The 27,132-nt window shown below is 45.7% G+C and overlaps 2 protein-coding genes across 3 annotated transcripts in view; both read right to left on the bottom strand.

Moving 5' to 3' along the window:
* The window catches only part of tbc1d14 (TBC1 domain family, member 14), a 53,644-nt gene extending 48,362 nt beyond the window's left edge, over positions 1–5,282 (bottom strand). Inside the window, 1 exon segment of the mRNA XM_056300222.1 lies at positions 4,938–5,282. Within this exon segment, the coding sequence (XP_056156197.1) occupies positions 4,938–4,974 (37 nt within the window). The 5' untranslated portion in view covers positions 4,975–5,282.
* A 1,134-nt stretch (positions 5,283–6,416) lies between these two features.
* Positions 6,417–23,341, bottom strand: kiaa0232 (KIAA0232 ortholog). 2 transcript variants are annotated; one of them, XM_056300416.1, is made up of 8 exons: positions 22,853–23,341; positions 20,295–20,876; positions 18,837–18,977; positions 14,189–14,258; positions 14,003–14,087; positions 10,498–13,870; positions 10,277–10,379; positions 6,417–9,476 (listed from the first exon to the last, which is right to left on the bottom strand). In XM_056300416.1, the coding sequence occupies exons 2-8, from the start codon at positions 20,529–20,531 to the stop codon at positions 9,460–9,462; spliced, it is 4,026 nt and encodes a 1,341-aa protein (XP_056156391.1). In that variant the 5' UTR covers positions 20,532–20,876; positions 22,853–23,341; the 3' UTR covers positions 6,417–9,459. The 2 variants fall into 2 exon arrangements, with proteins under 2 accessions (XP_056156391.1, XP_056156392.1); XM_056300417.1 differs by lacking the exon at positions 10,277–10,379.
* Between the last annotated feature and the right edge of the window lie 3,791 nt (positions 23,342–27,132).

Raw genomic sequence — 27,132 nt, 5'->3', positions numbered from 1 at the left:
TTACCAGCATAATGCAACAACAAAGGCACAATGGCCCTACCGCACACGCCCGGGCAAAAAGATCAAAATCTAAAGGTGTGATTTCATGCAGCACACATTTGTCGCCGTCATATATACGTAGCATAATGTAATTATCGTATCAGACATATTCATAGATTTTAAAATGGGACGTGAATGTGTATTAACTGGTGTTTAGTGTTTGCATCGCGTCATCAATTTCACTGTAACTGATGCAAATTAGTTTGGTTTTTTTTTTTAGGGATGAGAGTCAGCAACCTCCGAGTCTGAGGCCATGGTTCTCGACCGGAAAATGGTGGATTGCTCCCTCCGGGTTGGGGATGAGTTGCTGCCCCGAGTGAAGGAGTTCAAGTATCTCGGGGTCTTGTTCACGAGTGAGGGTAGGATGGAGCGGGAGATTGACAGGCGGATTAGTGCAGCATCAGCAGTAATGCGGACGTTTAACCGGACCGTTGTGGTGAAGAGGGAGCTGAGCCGGAAGGCAAAGCTCTCTCAATTTACCAGTCAATCTTCATTCCAATCCTCACCTATGGTCATGAGCTTTGGGTAGTGATCGAAAGGGTGAGATAGCGGATACAAGCAGCTGAAATGAGTTTCCTCCCTAGGGTGTCTGGGCTCCGCCTTAGAGATAGGGTGAGGAGCTCGGACATCCGGAGAGAGCTCGGAGTAGAGCCGCTGCTCCTTCGCATCGAAAGGAGCCAGTTGAGGTGGTTCGGGCATCTGATTAGGACGCCTCCTGTGCGCCTTCCGTTGGGGGTTTACCGGGCACGGCCAACTGGGAGGAGACCCAGGGTAGACCCAGAACTCGCTGGAGGGACTACATGTCCAATCTGGCCTGGGAACACCTTGGGATCCCCCAGGAGGAGCTGGAGGGCGTTGCTGGGGAGAGGGACGTCTGGAGTGCCCTATTTAGCTTGCTGCCACCGCGACCCGACCCCGGAAAAGCGGCTGAAGATGAGATGAGATGAGATGAGATGATGCAAATTAACTGCCCGTGTGTTCAGACACCGACTCTTGTAACGAGGAAATGCTCTGTCCTGATTGACAGACCCTTAGGAAGGCCAACGCTGTAACGTCGAGGACTGACAACGCTAAAAGCATGCAACAGACAGCGTATTGGGAAGTCGTCGAGATTTCATTAGAAATTAGTTGGGGTGGGGAGTTGGAATCTCTTGATGCTGATGGAAGTCATTGGAAAGAGAGCAAAGGTTTTACATCCATCATAATTTCGAGCAGATTTGGGTCAGTTAGACGGACACGTGTTGGGAAGAAACAGCTGAGCAAGGACACAAGACATCATTTGCCCCCATTTGTTTGTGCATGCAAGTGTTTTCAGGATGGAGGTCTGTCAGCACTGATATCAGATTTTAAAAGAAATAAATAAAAATGAAAAAAAATGCATGCGAGTGATGAATGAGAATTGACAGTTACGGCTGCAGTTTGACCATAGCCAGAGATGTCCAGAGGGCTTCCCCCCCCCCCAGGTTTTCTACTTTTACCCAATGCTAACAACAGCATGTTGATTTCTGAAGATTCTTTCGACAGCGGAATGTTTCAATTTAAAAGTATCACCGGATCATTTGTTAAGATTCCTCCACACTGGGGCGTCCGGGTGGCGGTCTATCCTGTCACCTACCAACACGGGGATCGGCGTTTCGAAGCCCCGTGTTGCCTCCGGCTTGGTCGGGCGTCCCTACAGACACAATTGGCCGTGTCTGCGGGTGGGAAGCTGGATGTGGGTATGTGTCCTGGTCTCTGCACTAGCGCCTCCTCTGGTCAGTCGGGGCGCCTGTTCAGGCGGGGGGGGACTGGGGGGAATAGCGTGATTCTCCCACGCGCTACGCCCCCCTGGTGAAACTCCTCACTGTCAGGTGAAAAGAAGCGGCTGGTGACTCCACATGTATTGGAGGAGGCATGTGGTAGTCTGCAGCCCTCCCTCCCCCGGATCGGCAGAGGGGGTGGAGCAGTGACCTGATTCGTCCACATTTTTTGCAGAAATCAGCTCTCCTTTTGTGCTTTTGAAAGCAAAATCGATCCTCATTAAAAGGTCCAATTCGGAACCTTAATTTAGATTGAATTTACCAACCACCAGAATACTGACCAGCATTTACAAACAAAATGCCATTTAAGATTAAAATGGCAAATGTCCTAAAAGGTAATTTGGGTTGTGAGGAATGCTTGGTGAATTAGATGATTTTATATACCTCAGTTGAACAACAAATCTATGAAATAAATTATTTGTTTGGTATTAATTTTTCAAAAATTCCTCCTTACGGGCCAGTGCATAAGACAAGACAGACAATAGGCCTGGACGCACAGAGAGGTGTAAGATGATCCAGTAGTAACTAGGCTGCAACTGGAGCCGACACTGATATACTGATATGTCCAAGTCTCCAGCAGGCCGAGAACAGAGCCACCTTTCATAATCAGCTCAGGAGCCACGCTACAGCTACCTTATAACTATATGACTTTGGGTTTTTTTTGCTGAGAACTCTGCGGAAGAACTACTACTCTTGGCTGCTCCCGTTAAGGGGTCGCCACAGCAGATCATCTGTTTCCATCTCTGCATCTTCCTCTGTCCCACCAGCCACCTGCACGTCCTCCCTCACCACATCCATAAACCTCCTCTTTGGCCTTCCTCTTCTACTCTTCCCTGGCAGCTCCATATTCAGCATCCTTCTCCCAGTATACCCAGCATCTCTCCTCCACACATGTCCAAACCATCTCAATCTTGCCTCTCTTGCTTTGTCTCTAAACCGTCCAACCTAAACTGTCCCTCTAATATACTCGTTCCTAATCCTGTCCTTCACAAAGAAGGACAGGATTAGGAACACTCCTACTGACTTTCATTCCTCTTCTCTCCAGTGCATACCTCCACCTCTGCAGGTTCTGCTCAACCTGCTCCCTATTCTCGCTACAGATCACAATGTCATCCGCGAACATCATAGTCCACAGAGACTCCTGCCTGATCGCGTCCGTCAACCTGCCCATCACCCTTGCAAACAAGAAAGGGCTGAAAGCCGATCCTTGATGTAATCTCACCTCCACCTTGAACCCATCTGTCATTCCAACCCCACACCTCACCACTGTCACACTTCCCCCATACGTATCCTGCACCACTCCTACATACTTCTCTGCCGCTCCTGACTTCCTCATACAATACCACACCTCCTCTCTCGGCACCCTGTCGTATGCTTTCTCTAAATCCAAAACGACACAGTGTAACTCCTGACCTTCTCTATACTTCTCCATCAACATTCTCAAAGCAAACATCACATCTGTGGTGCTGTTTCCTGGCATGAAACCATACTGCTGCTGCTGATCATCACCTCTCCTCTTAACCTAGCTTCTATTACTCTTTCCCATATCTTCATGCTGTGGCTGATCAACTTTATACCTCTGTAGTTAGAGAACTCTACGGAGGAAGAAAAATCCGAAAACCCTTCGTTATCTAGCTCGAGAGAAAGACAGAATCCCTTTGAAGAATGCGAGCGTAATCTAATTTTAGATACTAAAACAGACAATCAGAGATGCTCTTCCGAGCACAAGCCAAAGGTGGTGTCAATTTGGATTGTTGCATGGAACCAAGTCACTTGTCTGAAAGGATCCGTCACAGTGGTACCCACAGCCCCAAAAGATAATAGAATGCAATACATCTTTCTATTCCACAATGTGATATTTTCATGGGGCCCAAAATCCCTGACAGTGCCCCTGGATTATCATAAATGTGCCATGGCTCTTAAATAAGACCCGGTGAGAGCCTAAGGAGGAGTGTAATAGCAAAAAGCTGTCAGGCACAGCTTCTGTGAGGCAACACTGCGCATTTGCAGTGCGAAGACCCGGTTTATTATCTGTTTGATTGAACTTTAAGTCTGACGTGACCATGGCACCATAGCAACAGCACCATTCCAGAAACATAAAGCTGACGAGTCCTTTAAAAACATATACACGAAACAAGCCGCGTCCGTGCAACCAAACAAGTGCGATTAAAGATTTATTTACTTCCAAAAAAATCTGAATTAAAGTTCTGAGCTCTCCAAATGGTCGAAGAACAAAGCCAAGGTCTTAGCTCTAAACCCTAACCAGGAGGTTGTCATGTGAGCCTGGCAGACCCCCCCCCACCCTCCACCCCCTCCAACACAGCGCCACAGGTTGTTTTTACATATTGTGGAAAGGGCCTCTGCGGAGCAGAGGATGCTTGGAAGAGTTTGCATACTTACCACGATGAGGATCCTTATTATGCATTGACGCTTTTATGGCACATGAAACACACGAAACCGAGGGCACGTGGAAGCGCACGAAACGGAGGGTGCATGCTTAGGGCTTTGCCAGTGCACGGTTTCACACGCCTGTTGAATAATCCCGTCGTGCGGGATCTGAACAGCATTTCAAATGTCCCCCGCACGCCTTCAAATGTGCCTGCACGCTCGACCCACCCTTTGCAAAAGACCGGAAAACCCGAATGGGTCACTTGGAGTGTCACCGATTTTCAATTTTCAGAGTCAATACGAAAACTCGAAATTACTTCCACGCGCGAATCATGAATGGGGGGGACCCCCGGTGCAGCGGCTCGGGTCGAGGCTCCCCCCCCCCGCACTACTTCCCCGGTAGTTTTGGCACTTTTGCCTTGTTCGCGATTGGGAAAGTGCACCTCTCCGGGTACGACACAACGAAACACATCCTATAGCCGTTGGGGAAACGGGGGGTACGGCAGGTGTCTACGGGGGTATGGCAGGTGTCTACAGGGGAACGGCAGGTGTCTACAGGGGTACAGTACGGCAGGTGTCTACAGGGGTACAGTACGGCAGGTGTCTACAGGGGTACAGTACGGCAGGTGTCTACAGGGGTACGGCAGGTGTCTACAGGGGTACGGCAGGTGTCTACAGGGGTACAGTACAGCAGGTGTGTGAGTCGCCTACCGCATGGGCTCCCTCTCCGCTCCGTGGTGTGGGCCATGTCTGGAGATGCTACAGGTGGGCAGGCTGCGGGCTGGAGAGGTCCATGACGACGTTCCGACAGCCTCTCCTACCGCTACCCGCGTCTCCTCAGCGCAGCTCCTCGGAGCCCATCGACGAGCGAAGGCGGCGTGTCATTTCCGAGAACGGGTCCCAAATCGTTTTAACGCCGGCATGACGGGTCCGGAACTGCCATGTGAACGGGACTCTCTCTCTCTCTCGCCAAGCGCACTTGTCCTCCTCTCTCCTCCCCTCTCCCTCCCCTTCCTCCCGGTCCCCGAAACGCTTTGAATTAGCCGGCGCTTCCTCAAGCGGTAACCGAGCTCGCTCACAAAGCGAAAGATAAAAATTTTTGTCGTTTGTTTTTGTTGTCAGACTGTACTGTAACGCCGCAAAAAAAACCAAACACAAACCCCCCAAAACAATAATAAAACGAATTAAATAATATTGCGATACTCCCCTCCGTGACGCGAACTGAGGAAAACACTCGCGAAGTTTATTCGCTTGTCATCCGCGTACCTGTGACGACGCTTCCGCCGCCATTTTAAAAACAAAACTTAAATGATGGGGCGGGCGGGGGGAGGAGTTATCGAGCCAAGAATGTCTGACGTCATCGACGCGTTCACCTGTCGGCCCCGAGAGGCGTCATCAACCTCCCCCCCCCCCTGCGAGCCGGAGCCCGGCGGCGCCTCCACACGCGTTGACTTAGGAAACAGGCAAGAGCCTCCCCGCCTTGGATAACGGGTGGATGGACAGCGGTCCGTAATTTACTACGGATTTATGTAAATGTGCCGTCCGGTAATGGAGTCTAAATGGAAGAGTTTATGAATTGGGAGGCTAATTATCGCAAATTACATATCAGCTGCCGAGTAAGCGCGACTCCAGCAAAATAAATCACATCTGCACGTTCTGTCCACAACTTTTAGTGCCGGAAAGCATGTCCTGTACCAGCTGAGGAAAACTCCCCTTTTTCAGCCGAGTTTCTTAAAAACACGTTACGTGTCAAGTTATTCATACTTGGCTTGATTTTTTTTTTAATATTTGCACCATCGTAAGAATTCCACGATTTCCAGAATAAAGACTACATACGAAATTTGGGCACGACTTAAGGTAACGCCATTCCACAGCAAGATCATTTTGTAAAGGCCAATAGAGGTCGCAGTGAGCCTATACTCTTCACTACACAAGAACACTTGTAATCATACAAGCGTGCGTGTTAATAAGTTTACTATAGTCAACAGCGTTTAGTCTGTAGCAAAATATTAACTGTATCATCATGCTGCCCTCTGGTGGGCATTACCAGGGATTGCACAACTGTTACACTGCCTTCAAAGTGTGTGTGTATATATAGATGTGTCACCAGTTATAGAAATATTTTCACACAAAGTGTGGACTGCATTTATGTCAAACACTAGAAAATAACGACAGGCATTTGTGGTTTATTCCTTTATTAGATGTTAAGAAACTCCACAATGAAACAAAATAATTTACTCAAGGTGTACATGAAATCAGAACATCTTGGGACAGATGGAGATTGACGGGGGGGAGGGGAGGGGGGGGTGAAAGGGGATCATCTACGGAATGAAAAGACGAGGAAAACTCAAAAGTTTTCAGTGCAGGATATGTTCTTCAGACCACAGTGCAATCAAAACTCCACGCTGTTTACAGAGCCCTTCAACGTCCGTCCTAACGCATATCCTCACCCAACGCACTGCCTCGCCAGACGTGTTTTTAAAGCACATCCCAACGACGGAAGAAGAAAATGGGGTGAGAGGTGTGATGCACTCCATTCGACTCTCATCCGAGTTCCTTTTGTGACCAAGTGTCTTACACACGTTCACAAAACAGATATACACACAACCCCAGATGCACACTCAGTCACAAATGTTTCCTGTCAATCACCGCTTTTAACCTCTTGCACTGAGAAAAAGAAAATCTTATAAAGGGTCCAACGTAAAGAGATGGAGTGTGATGGTTGCATGCTACTTTGTTAGAGACATTCGCTTTTCCCTCTCAGCTGTCTCTCGATCAAAAGTAATGTACATGCAAAATAAACTGAGTGAGTTTTTCTCCATTTACACTTTGAGTGTTTAAATCCACATGTGCCAAAGTATTGCATAGGGTTGAGGACCCTCGATGTCCCTGGCACGTTTGCTTATGCAATCTACAATGGCTTGGTTTGCGCTAAAACTACCTCTAAAATTATAGTCATCTCATTAACTTTGAGAAAAGTGAGCGGCCGCCGCTCGGCTCTGTGATCGGCTTAAGATGTTGCATGAATGCACTGTCACAGATGTGTTTAGGTTCTGTTGTCTGCTTGTATTAAAGGATTCCTGAGTGTCTGACAACTGTCAAAAAAAAAAAAAAAAAAAAGAGAGAGAGAGAGATGGGAGAAACCCTGAAGTCTGAATTTCCTTTCATTCATGTTGACACAACACTCAAAATATTTAGCTAGGGGGGGGGGCAGACACTACAGACCCCCAACTGCCATGAGATTCAAACGCTTACAGAACACGCAAGAGTATTAAATAAGGGGATTATTTCAGCTGTGATGTTCAAAATGGAGACACCTTCACCTGCGACAGTGCATTATGGGAAGTCTGTGCCCATTGCTGACAAAATGTGCCTTGACATTTGAACAGCCTGTTCCGGGTTAAATGGGCAAAAGCGAGAAATGGTAAACTGAGGCTTGAACGACAAGAAATGCTGACATGGGGGTGCAATAACTGAAACTGAAGGTTCAATGCACAGGCCACAAAAAGTAGTTAATCCGACTACACACAAGGGGTTTTCTGATATTACCAATTTGTCCAGGTGCACTTGTAATTTAACACAAATGCAGTTATGTGTAAATGTGTGTTAATTTTGTAAATGAATGTTTTCCATACATTCACAATTCTGAGATAAAGTTCTGGCACACCCATTCCAAACCAGTGTCTTCATAAATTTAACGCACGCACACACGCACACACACACGCACGCACACACACACGCACAGAGACAGGCTATATTGTAAACAAAAATAAAACACCTCAAAAAGAAAAAAAAAAGTACCTTAGTGAAATCATGTCTGTTTGACTGGTTACACACTTGCTTCGCTGCTTCTGGGCTGTTAAATAAAAAGCTACTTTCAGCAAGTGCCGCCTTTAACTTCCTACTTGGAGACTCTTTAACTATCGACTGAAAGAAATGTGTGAAAACGTGATCAAAATACCTGGAAGTATTTTAGGTTCTGATGTGTTACAGGCCCCACAACGACTAAGGAGTTAAAAGTTTTATTAAAGGAAAATCAAGCCTCATTAGGCAGGAACTGTGATCAGCCAAACGTTTTTTTTCTTCTTTTCCACACAAGCTATTAATGGATCCCGACCGGACCACAAACAGAACTAGGCATCTACTCAGAACAGCCTTCATATGGAGCTGCAACTTCCAAAAGAAAAAAAATATATAAGATTTGTGTTCGTAGCACCAATTGTTTGTACCGTAGAAATAAAAAGGGTCATTCAAATGCACCACTTCGCTGTCTGTAGTTTTTTTTTTTACCCACAAAACGCAAACTTTTCTTCCTTTGCTGTATTACAGCATTGCAATTTAAAGATTTTTTAGTATTTTTTTTTGTTTTTTGTAAATCAACAAAACTTATGATTTCCTTTTTTTGGTGTATTTATTTTTTTTAAATTTTTGCCTCACAAATCAGACTATGTCTACTACTAGCTTTTGAAAGACTATCACCATTCAAAATCAGATTAATTGAAAATAGCTTATCACACTTGGGGAATTCACAAAATTTAGAATAAAGCTGCACACATTCTCTACTTCACATTCAGAAAGGCATCCGAGCCGTGTAAATTAACTCTCACACCCTTCTACTGTACAACTCAAACACAACCTCGCAAGCTTTATCCCGACTTTATGAACAGAAAACTGAAAATAGAGGACGCAATAGCAGTTGTTCCACACAACATCATGAACTGCTGCATACAAGTAGGTGACACTGCTGCAGGTTAAACTAGGAGGGCTGTGACTAGTTGGACGAACACACATGCACAACCATTCGAACACCAACTATCAGTATCCTAGTCAAAAGCAAATTAGTTGGGAAGAAAACTGACAGATAGAACAGAAGATTGTCCCTTATACCTAACTGCGAGTCTTGAATGAAGACCAATGTGGAGAAGAATCAAATGAAAGAAACCTAAAAATGCAACTCCACAATCAGCATCGTGCCAAGACATGGAGAACCTATTTCATGAGTTTTCACTCACTTTTTTGTCGGTCTGATTTTTGATTACACAAGGGTTAAGTTAGTAAATAAAAATCAGCAGGGTTAGGAGTGGGTTTTTGGGGGGGTGTCTCCTCAGAACAGTAGCCTATGGTACATGTCTCAACTCTGAGGTACCCCTAATCTTTGCTGGTAGAGGTCCAGTCACACAAAGGAGATGCACTTTCCTCTCAACGACGGGTGTCCTCTTTAAAAGTGGAGCGTTCAAATGTTGCTGCTCCCTGTAAAAACAACATATCACACCAAATAACATTTTCGCTCGAGCAAGGTGTTTAAAAACTGGGATGTACGTCTCATTTTTAACGTGTTGATAAAAATTCTATCTCAAGGGGCATCCGTGTGGTGTGATGGTCTATTCCGTTGCCTACCAACACGGGGATCGGTGGCTTGAATCCCCATGTTACCTCCGGCGTCCCTACAGACACAATTGGCTGTGTATGCGGGTGGGAAGTCGGATGCGGGTATGTGTCCTGGTCACTGCACTAGCGCCTCCTCTGGTCGGTCGGGGCGCCTGTTTGGGGGGGAGGGGTAACGGGGGGGGGGGGGGGATAGCGTGATCCTCCCACGCGCTACGTCCCCCTGGTGAAACTCCCCACTGTCAGGTGAAAAGAAGCGGTTGGCAACTCCACATGTATCGGAAGAGGCACGTGGTAGTCTGCAGCCCTCCCCGGATCGGCAAAGGGGGTGGAGCAGAGATCAGGGCGGCTCGGAAGAGTGGGGTAATTGGCCAGATACAATTGGGGAGGAAAAGGGGGGAAACCCCTAATTTTTATCAACACATTAAAACAGGATTAACCAAGACCAATCACAATAAATTGTACTGACTAAATGATACTTCATTCTAATATTGCTTTACGAAAAACATTTGTGCAAATGGCTTACTAAGAACTGTGCTCACATGTTAAACAGTTTGGCGCACTTGAGAAAAGGAACTACACCCTATATCCCTCATATTTAGTATTACACAAAATAAAAAAAAAGTTTTGCAAAGTAAAGATCAAGGATATTAATCTGCGTTTACCTGTACACTGAGATCCAGGGAAAGGGGGGGAACAGAGTGTGTTCTGCCACCAGCAAACATCTTGCTGGACAGTTCCCTGTTCACTTATGTTCAATAGAGGGAACTAGACAAGACAAATAATAATAATAATAAAAAAAAAACAGTTCAGAGTTCCTCACTTTTGTTTTAAGTGCTCACATTCTGAACAAAGCTTAAAAAATCAAAGTTTGATCATTCCTCACCTCCGGAACATCTCCAAAGTCACAGGCAACCCCATACTTGGGCATCTGACCCGTTGGTACACATAAGCAGGTCTCCTTTTCACCTGGAAAATCGTCCTTCTGAATCTTGCCAACTGGGATGTCCATCTGCCCTCTTGCAGCCAATGTGGCTCCCTCTTTTTTGCAGTCCAAGCAAACCTCTTGCTCAGCAATTGGCATGAGGGCACTAGAACCCTCCTGTGAATCCAGAGAGGTCTGGGCACTCTTCTCCATGCCAGACTTCTTTAATCTGGGTAAGAATTTACCAGATTCCAGTTCTGACTTCCCGTAATAAGGGCCCTCACACTCTGCATCTTCCTCCAAAGGTTTGAGGTCTGCCTGAGGATCATCAAAGACATCTAGTGGAGCCAGGACGGGAAAACTCATGTCGTCTTTGTCAGACTCAACCTCTGAATCACTCCCCCCACAAGGAGAGAGCTCTGAGGCTGATATCGGTCGGAAATGAGTCCTGGGGGAGATGCGGATGGCCCTGTACTGCGTCCTGTTGATGCCATATATTCGCGGATGAAGGGCTTCATTCTCAGAGTCCGAGCACAATATAGATTTAGGCTTGAACCCTGGGCTGAATGAAGCAATGTCTTCAGGCTCAAAAGAACACTCAACATGAAGGACTTGGGAGAAGGGATTGTTTAGGTTGAAGGACGTGAACGGGTATCCTAAGGCTTGCTCCTCACTGGGAAAGCTTCCGTAGGATCCAAGTAAATCTTCATGGAAGATGAAAGAAAATCCCTTATTCAGTCTGTCTCCCCCTCCTCTAATTGCCTGGTCGCTCTGCCCAAAGGAAACAAGGGGCCTCCATAGGGGCCTATGCCCAGGGGCAAAGCAGCTACCAGTGTTCATGAACACATCTGTGCCAGTGATAGTAACCATATCTGAGCTGGAGGCGGATGCGGCTGCAGCAGCACACTGCAACAGGTTTCCTCGTGTTTCACGAGGCGGCACAACAGCCCAGCTCTTATCGCCACTTGATGTCTTCAGCTCTCCATATACCCCTCCTAGGATAAATGATGTATTGTCCTTGTCAGGGTTTATTTCCCAGGGCTTGGACGGAGTCATATAGTCCCCTGCACCATCTGTCTTTGAGAGCTTGTTTTTGGCCAGACCCTGCTCCTCTTTCTTGCCTTCCCAAAGGTGATACTCTGACCTCTGCACTGCCTTTTTCTGAGGTACCTGAACTGGATCTCCTTCTGCCTGGACCTCAAGACAGCTACAGTGGTAATTGCTCGACTCATCTGAGAAGAGCCCCTCAGCTGGCTTTTCCGCTCCTTGCAGTGACATCACAGAATCACCATCTCCTATCGCAGTCCAAATGTCCTTAATTATCCCTGAGCTGTAACCATCACTCTCTTGGTTTGTGTTGTCTGAAAACATGCCAGTGTTGTACTGTTTACTCTCATCCTCTTCCAATGCTATGCCACAAATGGATTCCAACTTAGATTTCTTGGTGAAGGTCCGATTAGACGCTGTGCTAACACTGACTTCCTCACACGGAAGGCCAGTATCCTCCTGAAATAAATCAAGGATATCATCATCTAGATAAATACCAGCAAGAGGAGGAATAATACAATTAATCTCTTCACTACCAATATGAGCAGGATCCTCCGTTTGAACATTTCCTTGCTCATTGTCTGAACGCGTCCCCTCCGAATGTGACCAAGGACTGCAGGTTCGCGTTGACAGGTTAGAACAGTGTTCAGTTTCATCAAAGGCACTATTTTTGGTCCATATTAGCAAACGAGACTGTTTATTAGAATGCGGATCAAGACAGCTACTTGAATCTGTGTTGTTTTCATGACCAATGGTGACTGAGTCGCATGGAAAAGGAAAACTGGGACTATCATACTGTAGCTCAAAAAGAGAGAAGCAGGATGAGTTCAAACCCGGTGGTTCACTGGTGGATTCAGGAGGATGTGGCTCATCCAGGTTTCCAGATAGCTTGCTCAGAGTGAACGAAACACTGTCAAGAAGGGGGGAACACCGAACAGGAGAGTCTCCTATGAAGCTTTCTCCGTCGATATCTTCAGAGCTAGAGGGTGAGTAGCATCCCCAGACTTGAGCCATGTTCTCAAGATCTTGCATTAAGAAACCAACAGATCCTGAAGCTTCTTGCGAGTCTACCCTTATTGCACTTTCCCCTTGCAGCTCAAGGCCATCTAACACTAAACAACATTCTGCCTCGAGGTCTCTTTGCTCTTTGCTTTTCCGCCGAATCATGCTCAAGATCCGACTCTCTTGTATCGAGTCTGAGGCACTAGTATCCAATATGGATTGATAAATATCAACTTCATAGAAGTGAGTAAATTCAGACAGATGCTCGTCATCTAAATCTCTATTATCCTCTGGCTGAGGGCAGCTTGAGGTCCCAGTGAATTCAGCAGATTCATCTTCTGCTTCACCTGGCCCTTCTACAAAGTGCCCATCTACAAATGAGCCTGCAGCTAGGTACGTTCTCTGGTAGTTCTCACCAGCAAAGCAGATGCCTTGTATTCTCTCAGGTAGCCTCTCCAAGTTGGTGGACAGGGAGAAGCCATCAGGAGAGTCCACCTTGCTTCGGTATTTTGTTTCCAGCTTGCTTTGTCTGCTGCTGAAAGGTACAAAATACTCTGTGATGGGTTCTGTGTACCAAAGAGGCTCCTCCATATACTCATTTTTGTTTCTGACCTCAACTCCGGGCTCTTTGGCTTCCACCCAGCCTGGATCTTTACGAATTTCTTTCAACGGCCTCTTCCCCTTTTTGTAAATCTGTGGTTGTTTGGCAGGGCCTCCGGCGGCACTACTGCTGCTTCCTCCTGTATTCCTTCGCTCCTCTTTGTCAATGACCTTTAGAGCAAGCTTCACCTGCCCGCTGTTACGCCCTCTCTTACTCTTTCCTGCCTCCCTGGACTTGTGCCTGATTCTAACGACCTTACTGCTTGACGATTTTGAGTCACCTAGGTTCCCGCATGAGCCCGCCTCACTGGAACCAGAAGACCAGGAGCGGGGACGATACTTGCCCTCGGATCTGTGCCTCGTCTGTCTTTTTGAATGTATAGTAGACCTCTCTTCCCCTGTTGCACCAGCATGGTACCGGTTTTCTTTCTCCTTCTTACTTCGTCGTTGCTGAGCTCTTTCATTGGCTGCCACAGTGGTTGAACCACTTGCCTCGAGGTTCCTCTCCTTCGCTATCTCACCCTCACTGTTGCAATCTTTCGGGGAGGATGTGTCTGTGCTGGTCTGTGGAGCTGCAGAGGAGGATGAACTAGAGTATGGACAGGCCTTAGCCTTGTTCCACACCGTCATGATCTCTTGGAGACAAACAGGTTTCTCAGACAAAGGAGGAAAAGCTTCATAATACCTAAAGCGACAACAAGAGGAAATGTTCATTGAAATATGTTAGTGATAGTATTGCTTAAATGGATCAGCTATGGAGCCCACAATTTACAAATGTTTAAATTTAGAGAGAGAAACTGATCAGGATGCAACTTACATTTCCACCTGATCCTTTGAAGAGGGGGACTCGGCTCGTTCTGGAGACTGAGAACCATCAGATTTTCTCCTTATCTGTTTTTCTTCTGTAAAGACATTGTATTATGACGACATTAAATAAAAAAGATTATTTATTGTTTGGATTCAAAAGCTTAGATATGAACACTGTGAACTAAATGAACCAAACCTTTCTGCTTGTTTTGGATGTCCTTGAGTTTGGAGCAGAGCTCCTCAACCAGACTCTCAATTCCAGAGTTCTGTAGGGAACGAATACAACAATGAAACAATTTTCCCGTTTACCTATATTCCCCCATATGCTACCAATAACAAAATGCTCTGAAAATAAAATTAAATAAAGCTGTAAATAATAAATACAAAAACGTAATCAATACCAAGGTACCTTATCTACTTAAATGCATGTGATAAAAAAAATAAATCTCGTTTTGTTTAAAGATGCAGTCTGTGACTCGAATCCTCGAATCTAAGCAAATGCAGGCAGTCTAATGTATTACAAACTTCATCAAAATACATATATAGTTGTAAATAACACTGTTGTACAGTAATATTGATCATTTATCCAACAGAAGCATTACCACATCAGCATCATGTTTCAATATTTTTCGTGCTGGAGTGGTTTCCAAGACGAACATGTTTACCACTGCACCAGTTGGTGCAACCTGACCAAAAAACATCAACGGCGTTACACAGAGACTGGAGTATCTCCAAACAAGGTAAGGATAGCGGTTAGTATTTTGTAACTAAGCTCCCTGGTCCAGATGGACAAAACAATTTATTACAGAGAAAAGCCAGATTTCAGCTTTAAACTGCAACGTTGTAGATATTAACAAATTTTAGTATCATCACATATTGTACAAGTTAGGCTGTATAGTGTAAGCCTCTGTAGTCTTTACTGACATACCAACATGGCCAAAAGTATGTGGACACCCAAACATCACACTCATATGTGCTTGCTGAACATCTCATTCAAAAACTATGGGCATTAATATGGAGTTGGTCCCCCTTTTCTGCTGTAACAGCCTCCACACGGTAAGCTTTCCACTGTATTTTGGAACACCGCTGCGGGGATTCACTCCCATTTAGCCACAAGACCATTAGTGAGGTCGGGCAATGTTGGTGAGAAGGCCTGGCTCACAGTCAACCTGCCAATTCATCCCAAAGGTGTTGGATGGGGTTGAGGTCACAGCACTGTGCAGGCCGGTTAAGTTCTTCCACACCAAACTCAGCAAACCATGCCGCACAGTGGCCCAGTGGTTGTTGCCTCACAGCATGGTCATCGGTTCGAACTCCCGGCTGTCCCAGGTCCGTTGTGTGTGGAGCTTGCATGTTCTCCCCATGTCTGCGTGGGTTTCCTCCCACCATCAAAAAAGACATGCATATTAGTGTTAATACTCCTGTCTGTGCCCCTGACCAAGGTAATGGAAAGAAGAACTGGAGTTGGTCCCCGGGCGCTGCAGCTGCCCACTGCTCCTATACAATAGATGGGTTAAATTGCAGAGAACAAATTAATTGTAAGAATACAATGTCAAATTAAGTGGCTTTCAAGTGGCTTTATGGACCTCGCTTTGAGCATGGGGGGCATTGTCATGCTCAAACAGGGAAGTACCTTCCCAAAACTGCTGCCACAGAGTTGGAAGCACACAACTCTCTAGAATATCACTGTAATGCTGTAGCATTAAAATTTCCCTTCACTGGAACTAAGAGACCAAGCCCAAACCATGAAAAACTGTGCCAGACCATTATTCCTCCTCTAAAATTTACTGTTGGCATTATGCATTTGGGCAGTTAGCGTTCTCCTGGCATCCACCAAACCCAGATTGGTCAGTCAGAGTGCCAGATATTGAAGTGTGATTCATCACTCCAGAGAACACCTTTCCACTGCTTCAGAGTCCATTGGCAGTGTGATTTACACCACTCCAGCTGATGCTTGGCATTACAAATGGTGATCTTAGGCTTGGGTGCAGCTGCTCAGCCATGGAAACCCATTTCATGAAGCTCATGACGAACAGTTCTGGAGCCGACGTTGCTTCTAGAGGCAGTTATGAACTTGGTAGTGCATGTTGCAACCAAGGACAGACAAGTTTTATGCGTTAAGACTTTCAGCACTTGGTGGTCCCATTCTGTGAGCCTTGTGTGTCCTACCACTTCACGGCTGAGCTGTTGTTGCTCCTAGACGATTCCACTTCACAATAACAGTACTTACAGTTGACCGGGCAGATGCAGCAGGGCAGAAATTTGACCAACTGACTTGTTGGAAAGTCAGCATCCTATGCCAGTGCCACATTGAAAGTCACTGAACTCTTCAATATGATCCATTCTTTGGCCAGTGTTTGTCTATGGAGATTGCATGGCTGTGTGCTTGATTTCATGTACATGTTAGCAATGGATGTGGCTGAAATAGCCAAACTCACTAATTAGAAGGGGTGTCCACATACTTTGGCCTTGTGGTGTATCTTCTACTAAATGTTTAGGGTGATATACCCAATTTCACTACTAGAGTCTGGCAAAAACATCCAGTAGCCTGATGTATGACCACAATGTTTCCATCATAACCCTTGAACTCTGTGAAACAGAAATAAATAAAAGGAAGGCCTAGGGTTTACAGAAGTCAAACCAACTGACTTGTAAGAGCCCAGACATGCTCTATTATAAATTTAAGTTTAGCGAGGAGAAAGCACGAAGAACTAATGACTGACTCACTTTGTCATTTTAATACCTCTGAAACCTTTAACACATACTTTGTGGAACCTACTGCCTTCCATAAACTGAGTAGTATATTGCACTAAAAGGAAAAAAGCTACAGTCACATGTAAAAAAAAAGAGCTCTGCAAAATGGTAAGACAACCAAATGCCTGCTTTGATCAAGTTTGATCGAATCAACATTAGAGCAAATGCATTCAAGAGGATAGCAACCCATAGTATAACTAATTCTAGGAACCAGCCTGTCCAGAATCTTTTGGCTCAACAGATTTGCTGCTCACCCTTCCAGAAAACAATACCTTACCATGCCGTCCAGTGAAAGCAAAGCAAAGTTTTATCCCCTGCCCTGTGCTTCCTCTTGCATCATTGTGCTAGTGCTGATCAGCTGACTGTCAACCGGCTCTGCTGCAATCTCGTGCAGTGTGCGCTGGTTAAAAAATAGACCGCAGCGTCCAGTCCCCAGAGAGGAGCTCACACTCCTCTGCCTCACATACCCTTCCCCCTGCACACCCTCCAGCTCTACGCCGTCTTCTCACTCTCTGCCTGTCTTACATACTACTTTTAGCCATAAAAGAGATATTCAGCAAATTCCTCCAACTTGAATCACAAAAAGAACATGACATACTATCTAGGTTTTTGGTACAAATGCTAACATGGCAAAGACATCTCCACAAGAGCATAAATTATACTGAGAACAGTATTGTTTATGTTTGCAAAACAAAACTTTAAAGCTAACCTTAATACAACCTTGTCAGTGAAGACAAAACAGTGATGTGGCAACCTGGCAAAATGAGGTGACTGGTGCAAGGGGGTCACATGATGACCATGCCCTGACTATGAAGGTCTTGTCCAAATGTTTTGTCCTTTCACATGGGCTTGGCTTCACGCAATGACCATTTGCCCTGATTTATGCAATTAATATCGACATGACTGCATTTCCCCCAAAAAGGTATAGTCAGCAATAATTTGCTGACACAGCAATTGATTTCCATGATGCAGAAAACATGGACAGAATCACAAAATGGAGACATAAAAACAAATTTCAGATTTTCAGATATAAACACCTAAGTGCAATGAATTTAGAGATTTGGGGGGAGATTATAACAAAATGTGTTCATGTAATAGGAAGTTAAAGTAATTTGTCCTTGAACCATCCATTGTTCTCCCTTGCAGAAACCCTGTCACACTTGTCTTTACGCGTGAGTGTGCACATTACAATATGCACACGTCAGCACATGCACGTGGGTTTGATTTGTGATAGAGAAAAAAAAAATTGTAAAAAGACAACACAGAAGACAACACCAAAAATAACAACATTAATGGCTAAATTCAGGGGAGACTAAGAATAAGAATAAGGTAGCCTCTCACGTCTGTAGAGATGTGCCGGATGTTTGATAGACTCCAATATTAAACCTGTTGTGGCAGTATTGGATGCCTAAAGCTTTCTTAGCTCGCACTAACAGTTTTTCTCCAAGGGTGGTTCAGCTTAATGAATATTATTGACATACAGGTTAGGTAATGGTTACGTTTAGAGAGCAGTTGATTTTAGGGTTAAGGTTGCTATACAGACATGAAAGGATACCTTGCGCATTATATACTGACACTGGCAAAAGTGTTTGACATATGATGCTGTAGGATGAGAATGTGCTCACTGGTGATGAAAAGATGCTAATTCATACTCTTATCTCTTGCAAGCGCTTTGATTCAAATGAACTAAAAACGCCATTTTCCATCTGTTTTTATTATTGGAGATGATTACAAAAATTTTGTGGTAATATAAAGGGGTAAAAAGACAAAAAGCCGAATTAAAAAAATAACTCCGAAAATGGAAAACGGGGAAAAAATAAAACCAAATTAAGAAAAGGAAAAAAAACAGATTTCATAGGGCCTGCTTTCTGCATTCTAATTGATTTATTCAAAATTAAGATGGGCACATCATATAATTCCCCCTTCAATGGATAAATAAAAATCCATGGTTCAAAGAGAAAATGGTTGACTAAATTTGATGAACACCATTAGGAAAAGACCAAACTTCACAGGAAAATACAAAATGTCAGTAACACTTACCAGACATTAAATTCATTTAATCACTTTATTGCAAATCTATGGGGACTTACTTCATCAGATGCAGAACGCAGGCATTGCACAGCGGCTTGCTTCTTCATTTCCTCTAGACTTAGGTCTGTCCCTCCTTTCTTCTTATTCTTGCCCCATTTCTTCCCAGTTCCCCTTTCCCAACCCAAGAAGATGTCATTTTCCTGTCAACAACAGTCACACACTGAATATTCAACTGTGAAACAAACCAATGGCAAAACATAGGAAAAGGTAGAATAACAAAATTGTGATGTCAATCCTATTACGTGACATGATATAGACTTGAACAACTCAAAGGGAGATGTTCATACGAAATGTTCAGATTATTAAAAGAAATTAAAGCAAGGCCAAATTAGCCCATGCCAACAGTGGAATGATGTTAAAACTAGGGATACACTGATCTCACCGTTTTACTGCATATACTAACAAATGTACTGGCCAAAAAAAAAAAACAAAAAAAAAAACTGAGTACCCCCATCTGATTCATCAGTTTTGTTGAACAGTGCACATTTAGACCATTAGTGTGGGGTCAGTTGGCAAAATAAGACAAAATCATTTTTTTTCACCATTAAAGACATACTGGCTTCCATGTACCAAAGGAAATCAAACAAATTTGCTTTAATTCATGACATATGTATGACATATGACCATGGCTTATGGTAGTCTTGAGAGAAATCTCTTGATACCAATACTCCATTTCCTGGTATCGACCCGATATCCGAAACCAGTATCAGTGCATCCCTGGTAAAAACAATGAGTTGGCCAGTCAGACTGTAAAAGTCTGACTGGCCAACTATGATAACAAGTAGAGATGCACTGATTGCACTTTTCTTGGCTGATTCCAATTTTTTAAAAGTTTGACCTGCCACTTGCTTTTTTCCCCCCCATTTTTCCCACCGAGAACTATGATTGACAGCATGCAAACATTTTGTAACTTTTCTTTAATGGAAATGTTGTTCATGATAAAACTATTAAATAACTTTTACATTTTCTCCAAAACTGCACCAGGTTACATGACCTTCTCTCAAAACAAATCTAAAAAAAAAACAGTGCTCCGGTTTACTGGAAAAAGTGCTTTTTTTGTACAAATAAAATCCAACTGAATTTGAATTGCAGTACAGCCCACTTTATCCAACATGTTTTATTTTCCCAAAGTTAACGACAGTTTTGGAAGACATGTTTTAGCATGCGTTTGTGTGGCTGTGACGTTACTCTGTGCCGCTGTGTGCGCGGCGTGAACCATCGTGCTACGATGGTTCAGGTCAAATTTACACACAGGTAGATTTGCACAGCACAGAATCAGATATAGCTGAGACTGACCGGCCGGTTACCAGTTATGGGCAATCAAGCTGAAAAATAGGCCGATTGTGGTCACATGGCCACCAATTTCACAATACAAAACAATGAGTAACATATCAAAAATGTGCTAAGTTTTACACTACCCACTGTCAGAAGTCGTTTTAATGGTAGTTGGAACCCACCTGGTCCTGTAGGTCATAATCATAACTGTCATGCAGGAGAAGGCTGAGGACATAACGGGTGTAAATCATAGCATCAATCCCGCACTTCTCCAGCTCCTGGCCAAGCCAGCTTTGCACTGGACCCAAGGACTGGAGCAGGGACATCTCTGAGGAAGACAGGGGGCCCACTGTTGGGTAGGGGCAAGAGAGGTTTTCAGGAGGAGCAGGACCGTCTGAATCGGTGCTCACTGGACGCATGAGACCTCAGGTGTTGGCCATTTTCAGGTGAAGTGGCATTATGACAGGTAGTTACTATATTCGGGTCAGTGAGGAAGAATGTGGGAAGAGGACAAGGAAGAACCTATTTGGAAAGGAAGGGCAGGATCACTCCAGCAGGACACACTGAAGTGGCTCTACATGGGGAGGCATGTGGGATTTTTTTTGCTTTTTTTTTTTTTATTGCTTGTAGCAAATGGAGACTTTACTCATCAGGCATGGCTTATGCTGATAAAAGAGATCAGCTTTTCTGTAAAACACAAGTTGTGTTTGCATCTCACTCAGAGAGGTCCATTTTGGAGCTGCGTCTTACTTCACCGGCAAAACCTAAAACAAAGAAAACAAATATTCAGTTTTTCTGAAATGTTTTCAGTGTTAAAAAAAAAAGTTATCCAAATTGAATTTTATTCAAAGGTCTCATTCAAGTCATGATGGCAAGATACAAGCCTAATTCCTGAAAACCACCTTGCAATACGGGTTATTTTCCTTCATTCTAAAAACAAGAGGATAAAAAAAACAACCTTTGTAGATCTCCAATATTGCAATGCACAGAAATGTTCTCTTTGTCCTAATGGATGGTTTATACATTGTTAATTGGTCTCCTCAGAGATCATGGTCTCAGGATTCAGCCAGGAATTAGCAACGAGCCGACTTCCAGCAGTAACTCGGTCCAGCAAGTGGCTTGATTTAACAGTAGTGTTTTACTCAGAATACTTCAGATGAGAAACTGGCTTCTAAGATATACGGGGCAGGTATGTAAAAGAAATCTAAGTTATGCAAGTCAGTCTTCGGAAGGGCCCTGCCGTTGAGTAAATGCAATGAAAACGCAGACATAAGTGACAGCTGAGGCGGTCGAGAACAGGCCCTCAAAAGGGCCAGGCCGGTTTTTAACACTACCTATACTGCAGAAACTCCTCCTATACGGCACACTTGTCCAGCCAGTGATACGACTGTGTGCAAGCGCCGGGCTGTTAAAAGGACGCTCGCTGTCAAACGCATGTTTCATACGGCAGCAGCGGATTAGGGAACCAGCGTGAGGAGCAAATGGAGGCGGCGCCGCTTTCATTGGCTCTCCCTCTTGTCACTCAATCGTGGCATTTTTTTTTTTAACGGGGGTAGACGTCAAAGGTGAACGGTTAACAAACTTGACAGCACATGAGCACGTCAATTAAAAACAAAAAGAAAGAAAGAAAAAAGTCAAGCCAGTTCGGGGCAAAAACACGGTTTTCATTGCGTTGATCACTTGCACAGTCTCACTTAAAGGTCAGCTTTCTCGATAATTGCTTAACATGGCTGACCAGTGACAACAACCTTCAAACCCTCTTTTATTTCTTGTGCACGCCGTACCCCCCCCCCCACACTGGAACTGGAGCGTGCTCAAACAGAACTTTAGCCATCCCACCACGCGCACTAGACCGGGCCATGTGTGCGACGCCGAGCAGCCCAGCGCAGAGTTAATTGACGTTCTGCGACGTTGGCTAACGGCACCCGGGAGACGAGCGCATCGCCGTTTCCCCACTGACGGGCTACCGCGCCGCTTAGCCGACGTTAGTCGCCACACTTTCGCCAAAACAAGAGCTCTGTCAGCTGCCTCACGAGGGGCAGACCACCGCAACGGCTAAGGCTCGTTGACGGGCGACACGCGCGGCAGGCTCCTCGCACCGACCGCGGGGCGGACGGGCAAGGTTAGCCGGGCCGCCGACCTTTAGCCAAGCTAGCTCGTTAGCCAAACTGCCGGCCGGGAGGAATCCCGTCCGACGACATCTCGCATGCCGACGCTCTCTTCACGATATAACGTCGACCCACGGGCGATCGGGGGGTGGGGGGGTGGAGGGGGGCGGTAGTGGCGGTGGTTACCGCGACCACAACTTGGATTCTGCGAGGCCCGCTCGGAGCGCAGGTGAAGTGCAACACTGACAGCCCGGTTTAGCCAAAGCGAGTCGACGGCAAGACGACTAAGGTTAGCGGCGGTCCTGCGGAGCCAGAGCCGCGACACTTTCGAGACGCGTCCGCCGCTTGACGAGCGCGTTACGTAAGCGTCACATTCGTCGTCCTCAAACCGCTTAGCTAGCCGAGGCGGTTCGCGATAACGTGAAAGCGGTTGTTGCGAGCAGAAGCGAAGGCGGGTGGGGTGGGGTGAGGGGGGAGCGGCTGTCCCCGGCAAGGCTGTACCGCCGACCGTCAGACGTTTCCCCTTCGAAACTGTGCGTCCCCGGTGTCGCGCTATAGCGCCAACCGGCCGGCCGAGCGAAAGGCGAGCTCGCGAAAACAACGGAACTTTGCCCCCGATTTCGCCCCCTTACCTGCCGTCAGCTGAAGTAGAGAGGGAGCAGGAGGGGGGAGCGGTCACTTCTGTCCCGCTGCCGTTCCGAGCTGGGGCTCCGGAATCCGCCGCAGCAGCGTCACGTATCATGGACGCCGGACAGAAATGGCGCCGGACGAGAGGCTGCCGACGAGCGTCAGAGCGGAGAAACCGTGCGACATTCCGGCTCCGGCAGGAAGCGTCGGTCTGTGGCAACTGCGCCGCGCCGCGCCTCTTGAGCCAACATGTCCGCCGGAGGTGAAAAGCGCGTCTTAACTCAGGAGAAGGATCTGCGGCTGCGCTCGACCCCCCCACCCCCTTCCCAGCTACCACGTTCGTATCCAAGCAACGAGGCGAAGCTCCGCCGTCCTTCTCCCCACAGCGAGTTTATTCCTCCGCCAGGTATTGCATCAGAAGGCCAAATAGTACTTTTTGGGATCGAGCGAGAACGAATGGAAAGAAGAGCCGAAATTGTTCTAGAAGTGAGGGAATGGCGTCTCTTCCAAATGGAAAAAGCTCACGAATGTAAACCCGGGAAAATAAATGGTGTTGTTTCATGGTTTGCTATTTAGCTTACTAATTTCCCTGAAAAGTGATTTGCCGTTTGACATTTAAACGTTATCTTTATCCTACATACAATTGCCCGTGGCGGTGAATGGCTTCAAATTCGATGGTCAGAGTCTACACAGATTTCGACGAAGTGTTTTTCGTTCAAAATAGCTTAAGATAAACTTTCTATTTTGTTCAGCGTTTCTTTTTTTTGGCTTTTTTTTTCTTCCAGTGACTCCATCAGTACTGTCAAACAAGCTGGATTAACGCTTACTCGACCTGAAAAATTAGTCTTGACAATTTTTTAATCAAAATATTCATTTCAATAAGAAACCGGAATATTGTAGCGAATTCGGGGGACAACGCAACCACAGGAACCGCCGCGGCCGCCCGAATTCGCTACAATATGTCAGAAACGATATTGTAGCGAATTCGGGGGACAACGTAACCACAGGAACTGCCGCGGCCGCCCGAATTCGCTACAATATGTCAGAAACGATATTGTAGCGAATTCGGGGGACAACGTAACCACAGGAACTGCCGCGGCCGGGAGGCGAACCCGAATCGCCCGCACCGCGGGAGGCATCGCTAACCGCTCGACTAAAGGGTCGGATCCGCTAGCCAACGGCCAGCGTGTCTTCTTATCCATGCACGTTACAATATCATAAAGCAATGTTGATATGATTATCAAGATTATGTTTTGTTTCATATTTTAGTTCCTAGTTTTAAATGACTGGAGTGCTGTTTCTAACCTGGCAATATGACCCAACTATTGACAATTGTATCCTCGGCTCACATCATGCTTATAATCGGATAGGCGCGATAGAGCCACTGTACACGTGGCTTAGGTAAACATTTTAATTCATCTTTATCAGCGTTCGTCTTTCATGTTATTAGACTCTTCAGCTAAACTTAACTCATTATCATATATGCAATTACAAAAAAGTCACAAGTGCGGAGTAGCTTCTTTCAGGTTTTAACAATGAGAGGATGCCTGTCAGGGTGAATTTTAATGTAATTTTCCCATCATGGGGAACTATGCCAAACTTGTATTTGGTCACTAATCCCTCACAGAAAACTTTATTCTCTTACAATATGATTAAACCAGAAAAGATGACAAAATTATAAAAGTGGCTCATCACAAAATCAATTCCAAAATAAAGTACGCAGTGTGGCTGCCCCACCAGAGAAGACGAGGTTGTTTGTAGCCAGGGACGCACACACAGCACTTCAATACCGTCCATATGGTATGGACAAATACAGCTATTCCATGCATTAATATATCCGAACTGATGAAAACCTACCCTGTGTCAGGAAAACTCCTGTGAAAGGTCTGATTCTTCTGAGGCTCTATAACACTTACAACACTACCGACTTTAGGTGAAATGTGTTACCATTTTGGGTGCAGGGGCCCCTGCCACTCTCCATGGTATGACACACTTCATCTTTCCTTTGACCTCAAAGGTCACATCCTCTGTGAAGAGGTCAAGTCCCGCTCCATTGTCCAGCTGGTGCCACCCCCACCCACCTTCATGCTGAGTCACGGGATGTAATTTTCTCTCTTTGTGTGTGTGTGTGTGAGAGAGAGAGAGAGAGAGAGAGAGAGAGAGAGAGAGAGAGAGAGAGAGAGAGAGAGAGAGAGAGAGAGAGAGAGAGAGAAAGGGAGAGAAAGTGGGAGTGTGTGTTGTCATGCTTGTATTTGTGTGCCATTGGTCAAGAGGATTGAATTTAATTGGCACTGTGTTGTATTTTCTTGCTGCCGGGACTACACAAGGCTAACGAATTGTTGCATTCACTGTCCGGTCCACGTCAATCCACTGATCTTAGTTTCAAAACCGGAGCACTAAAACCTGAGGCCAGATACAGATTCTGACTCTGAACGTGGAGCGATGGCTGCATGATTGATGAGGAAATGAGTTTTTTGATGCATGCTGAGCATCTTGTATATAGTCTGCTGCCTGCTGGGTTCCCTGTTCCCCTTTCTGTTTCTGTCCACCCCTTCCTTGGTATTTCTCATTCCTGCCTGTGATAAAAAATCAAGGTTGAAGTCAGATCGGAAAAATACATGACGATATTTGGTGACTCGGCATGCTGAGAGCAAAACCCCAATTCCCTCCGTTAATTCCCCCGTGTTAATTGGGAGTCACTTCAGAGCAGATGGCAGAGTTAAAGGTTCCCATATAATCCTGTCCACACGAAGCATACTGTCCCTGGGCAATTTAGCGTTTCTCAGGGCGATGCGTTCGCCGAAAATCTAATCTTTCCCCTGTAACGTAACACACTTCTGTCAGTTTACCCCAGGGCAACGTTTGTCATCGTTAGCAGTGAGTGTGTGATGTGTGTGGGCCACTAAGTGAATCATGTGGATAATACATCAGTTACATTTGGCACACACACACACACACACAAAGTCCTTTCTTATTTTCTTTTCTTGAAAAAAATAAATCACCGTGGCAATCCGTTCATCCACCCCTCTTCAGTTTTTGAGTTTCACATTATGAAATGCAGAACCCCGTGTGCCCCGAAACGGTTACCCCCCCCCACACACCCCAAAAGGATCAGTTATTGTTGGTTAAAATGTGTGATGACCTTTTTAAAAAAAAGAGCTACGGCAGGCTCGGGGTCTTCCAACACTCTGAAAATAGGTTCTTTCTGGTGAGTTCTGTCTCAGTCGGGGCTGATGTTTGGACCTAGCGAGGTCCCGAATCCGTCCCCCTTATCTGGGCACCTGTCAAAGTACACGAGAAACCGGAGCGATGCATAGGGAAGCAAGAGGGGGGGGGAGAGAGAGAGGGGGGGGGGGAGAGAGAGAGAGAGAGAGAGAGAGAGAGAGAGAGGAGAGAGAGAGAGAGAGAGAGAGAGAGAGAGAGAGAGAGAGAGAGAGAGAGAGAGAGAGAGAGAGAGAGAGAGAGAGAGCCTCCAGTCCCCTATTTACTTGACACACTTTACAGGACACTAATCCTTTTACAGACATTAAATGACGACCACGCAGCGGACCAATCCCAAACGGGTCTCTACCCCTGACACCAATCACGGGCAACTGTAGTCTCGCGGGATCTCTCAGCCCGTCTGTTGTCTACTGGTCAGAAGGGGGCCCATAGCAGTGTTTAACAGAAGAGAAACGACTCTAAATGATATAGTTTTTTCAACCTGAAATTTGACGACTTTTCCTACAGTGACCCCCGAACATTAGAAAAAAAGTCAAACATTGTTTTTGTTCGTATTTCCATGAGAGCTGTACACCACTAGGGTGCTGAGACTGTCTTAGGGTCATTTTTGGCCCCAAGACATGTTTGGGGCATGTTTGACCCTGATGAAATGCAGTCTTTCTGCCCTGCGAGGGGGGAAACCCCAGGTAGACACAACGTTAGTGATGAATGACAGGTTTGTTTCTTCGCGCAGAATAGATTTGGGGTTTAAAATGGAATTTAGTTGCTTTGGTTTGGAGGTTTAATGAAGGCGGGTCATAAATGGCCCTTATGGCAGGGGGCCCGTATACAGAATGTGTGGACAACACGAGGGCTAGGAAACTCCCTCCCCCATACAAATCCGTGTGCCGCTTTCCTCTCTAGAGACATGTCCTGTCTCCTGGTTTGCTCCGTCTCCAGTCCTTCTACACTGTCTTCTCTCTTCCTGTGTGTGTGTGTCCATGCACATGCTTGTGTGTGTGTGTCCAGCCCTATACATGGTGTTTGTGTGTGTAAAAACATCATACCGTCCTACATGTGTGGG

This window comes from Lampris incognitus, chromosome 20 (genome assembly GCF_029633865.1).
Source record: "Lampris incognitus isolate fLamInc1 chromosome 20, fLamInc1.hap2, whole genome shotgun sequence".
Lineage (NCBI taxonomy): Eukaryota > Metazoa > Chordata > Actinopteri > Lampriformes > Lampridae > Lampris > Lampris incognitus.
This window is presented reverse-complemented; position numbering and strand designations above follow the sequence as displayed.

What these genes read in the sequence shown, in the direction of transcription:
- kiaa0232 (XM_056300416.1), bottom strand. Translation starts at nt 20,531, where the DNA reads ATGCGTCCAGTGAGCACCGATTCAGACGGTCCTGCTCCTCCTGAAAAC. An exon ending in CATCCAAAACAAGCAGAAAG is followed by an intron (nt 14,088 to 14,188) that starts GTTTGGTTCATT and finishes ATGTCTTTACAG; the next exon opens with AAGAAAAACAGATAAGGAGA. An exon ending in ACTTTGGAGATGTTCCGGAG is followed by an intron (nt 10,380 to 10,497) that starts GTGAGGAATGAT and finishes TGTCTTGTCTAG; the next exon opens with TTCCCTCTATTGAACATAAG.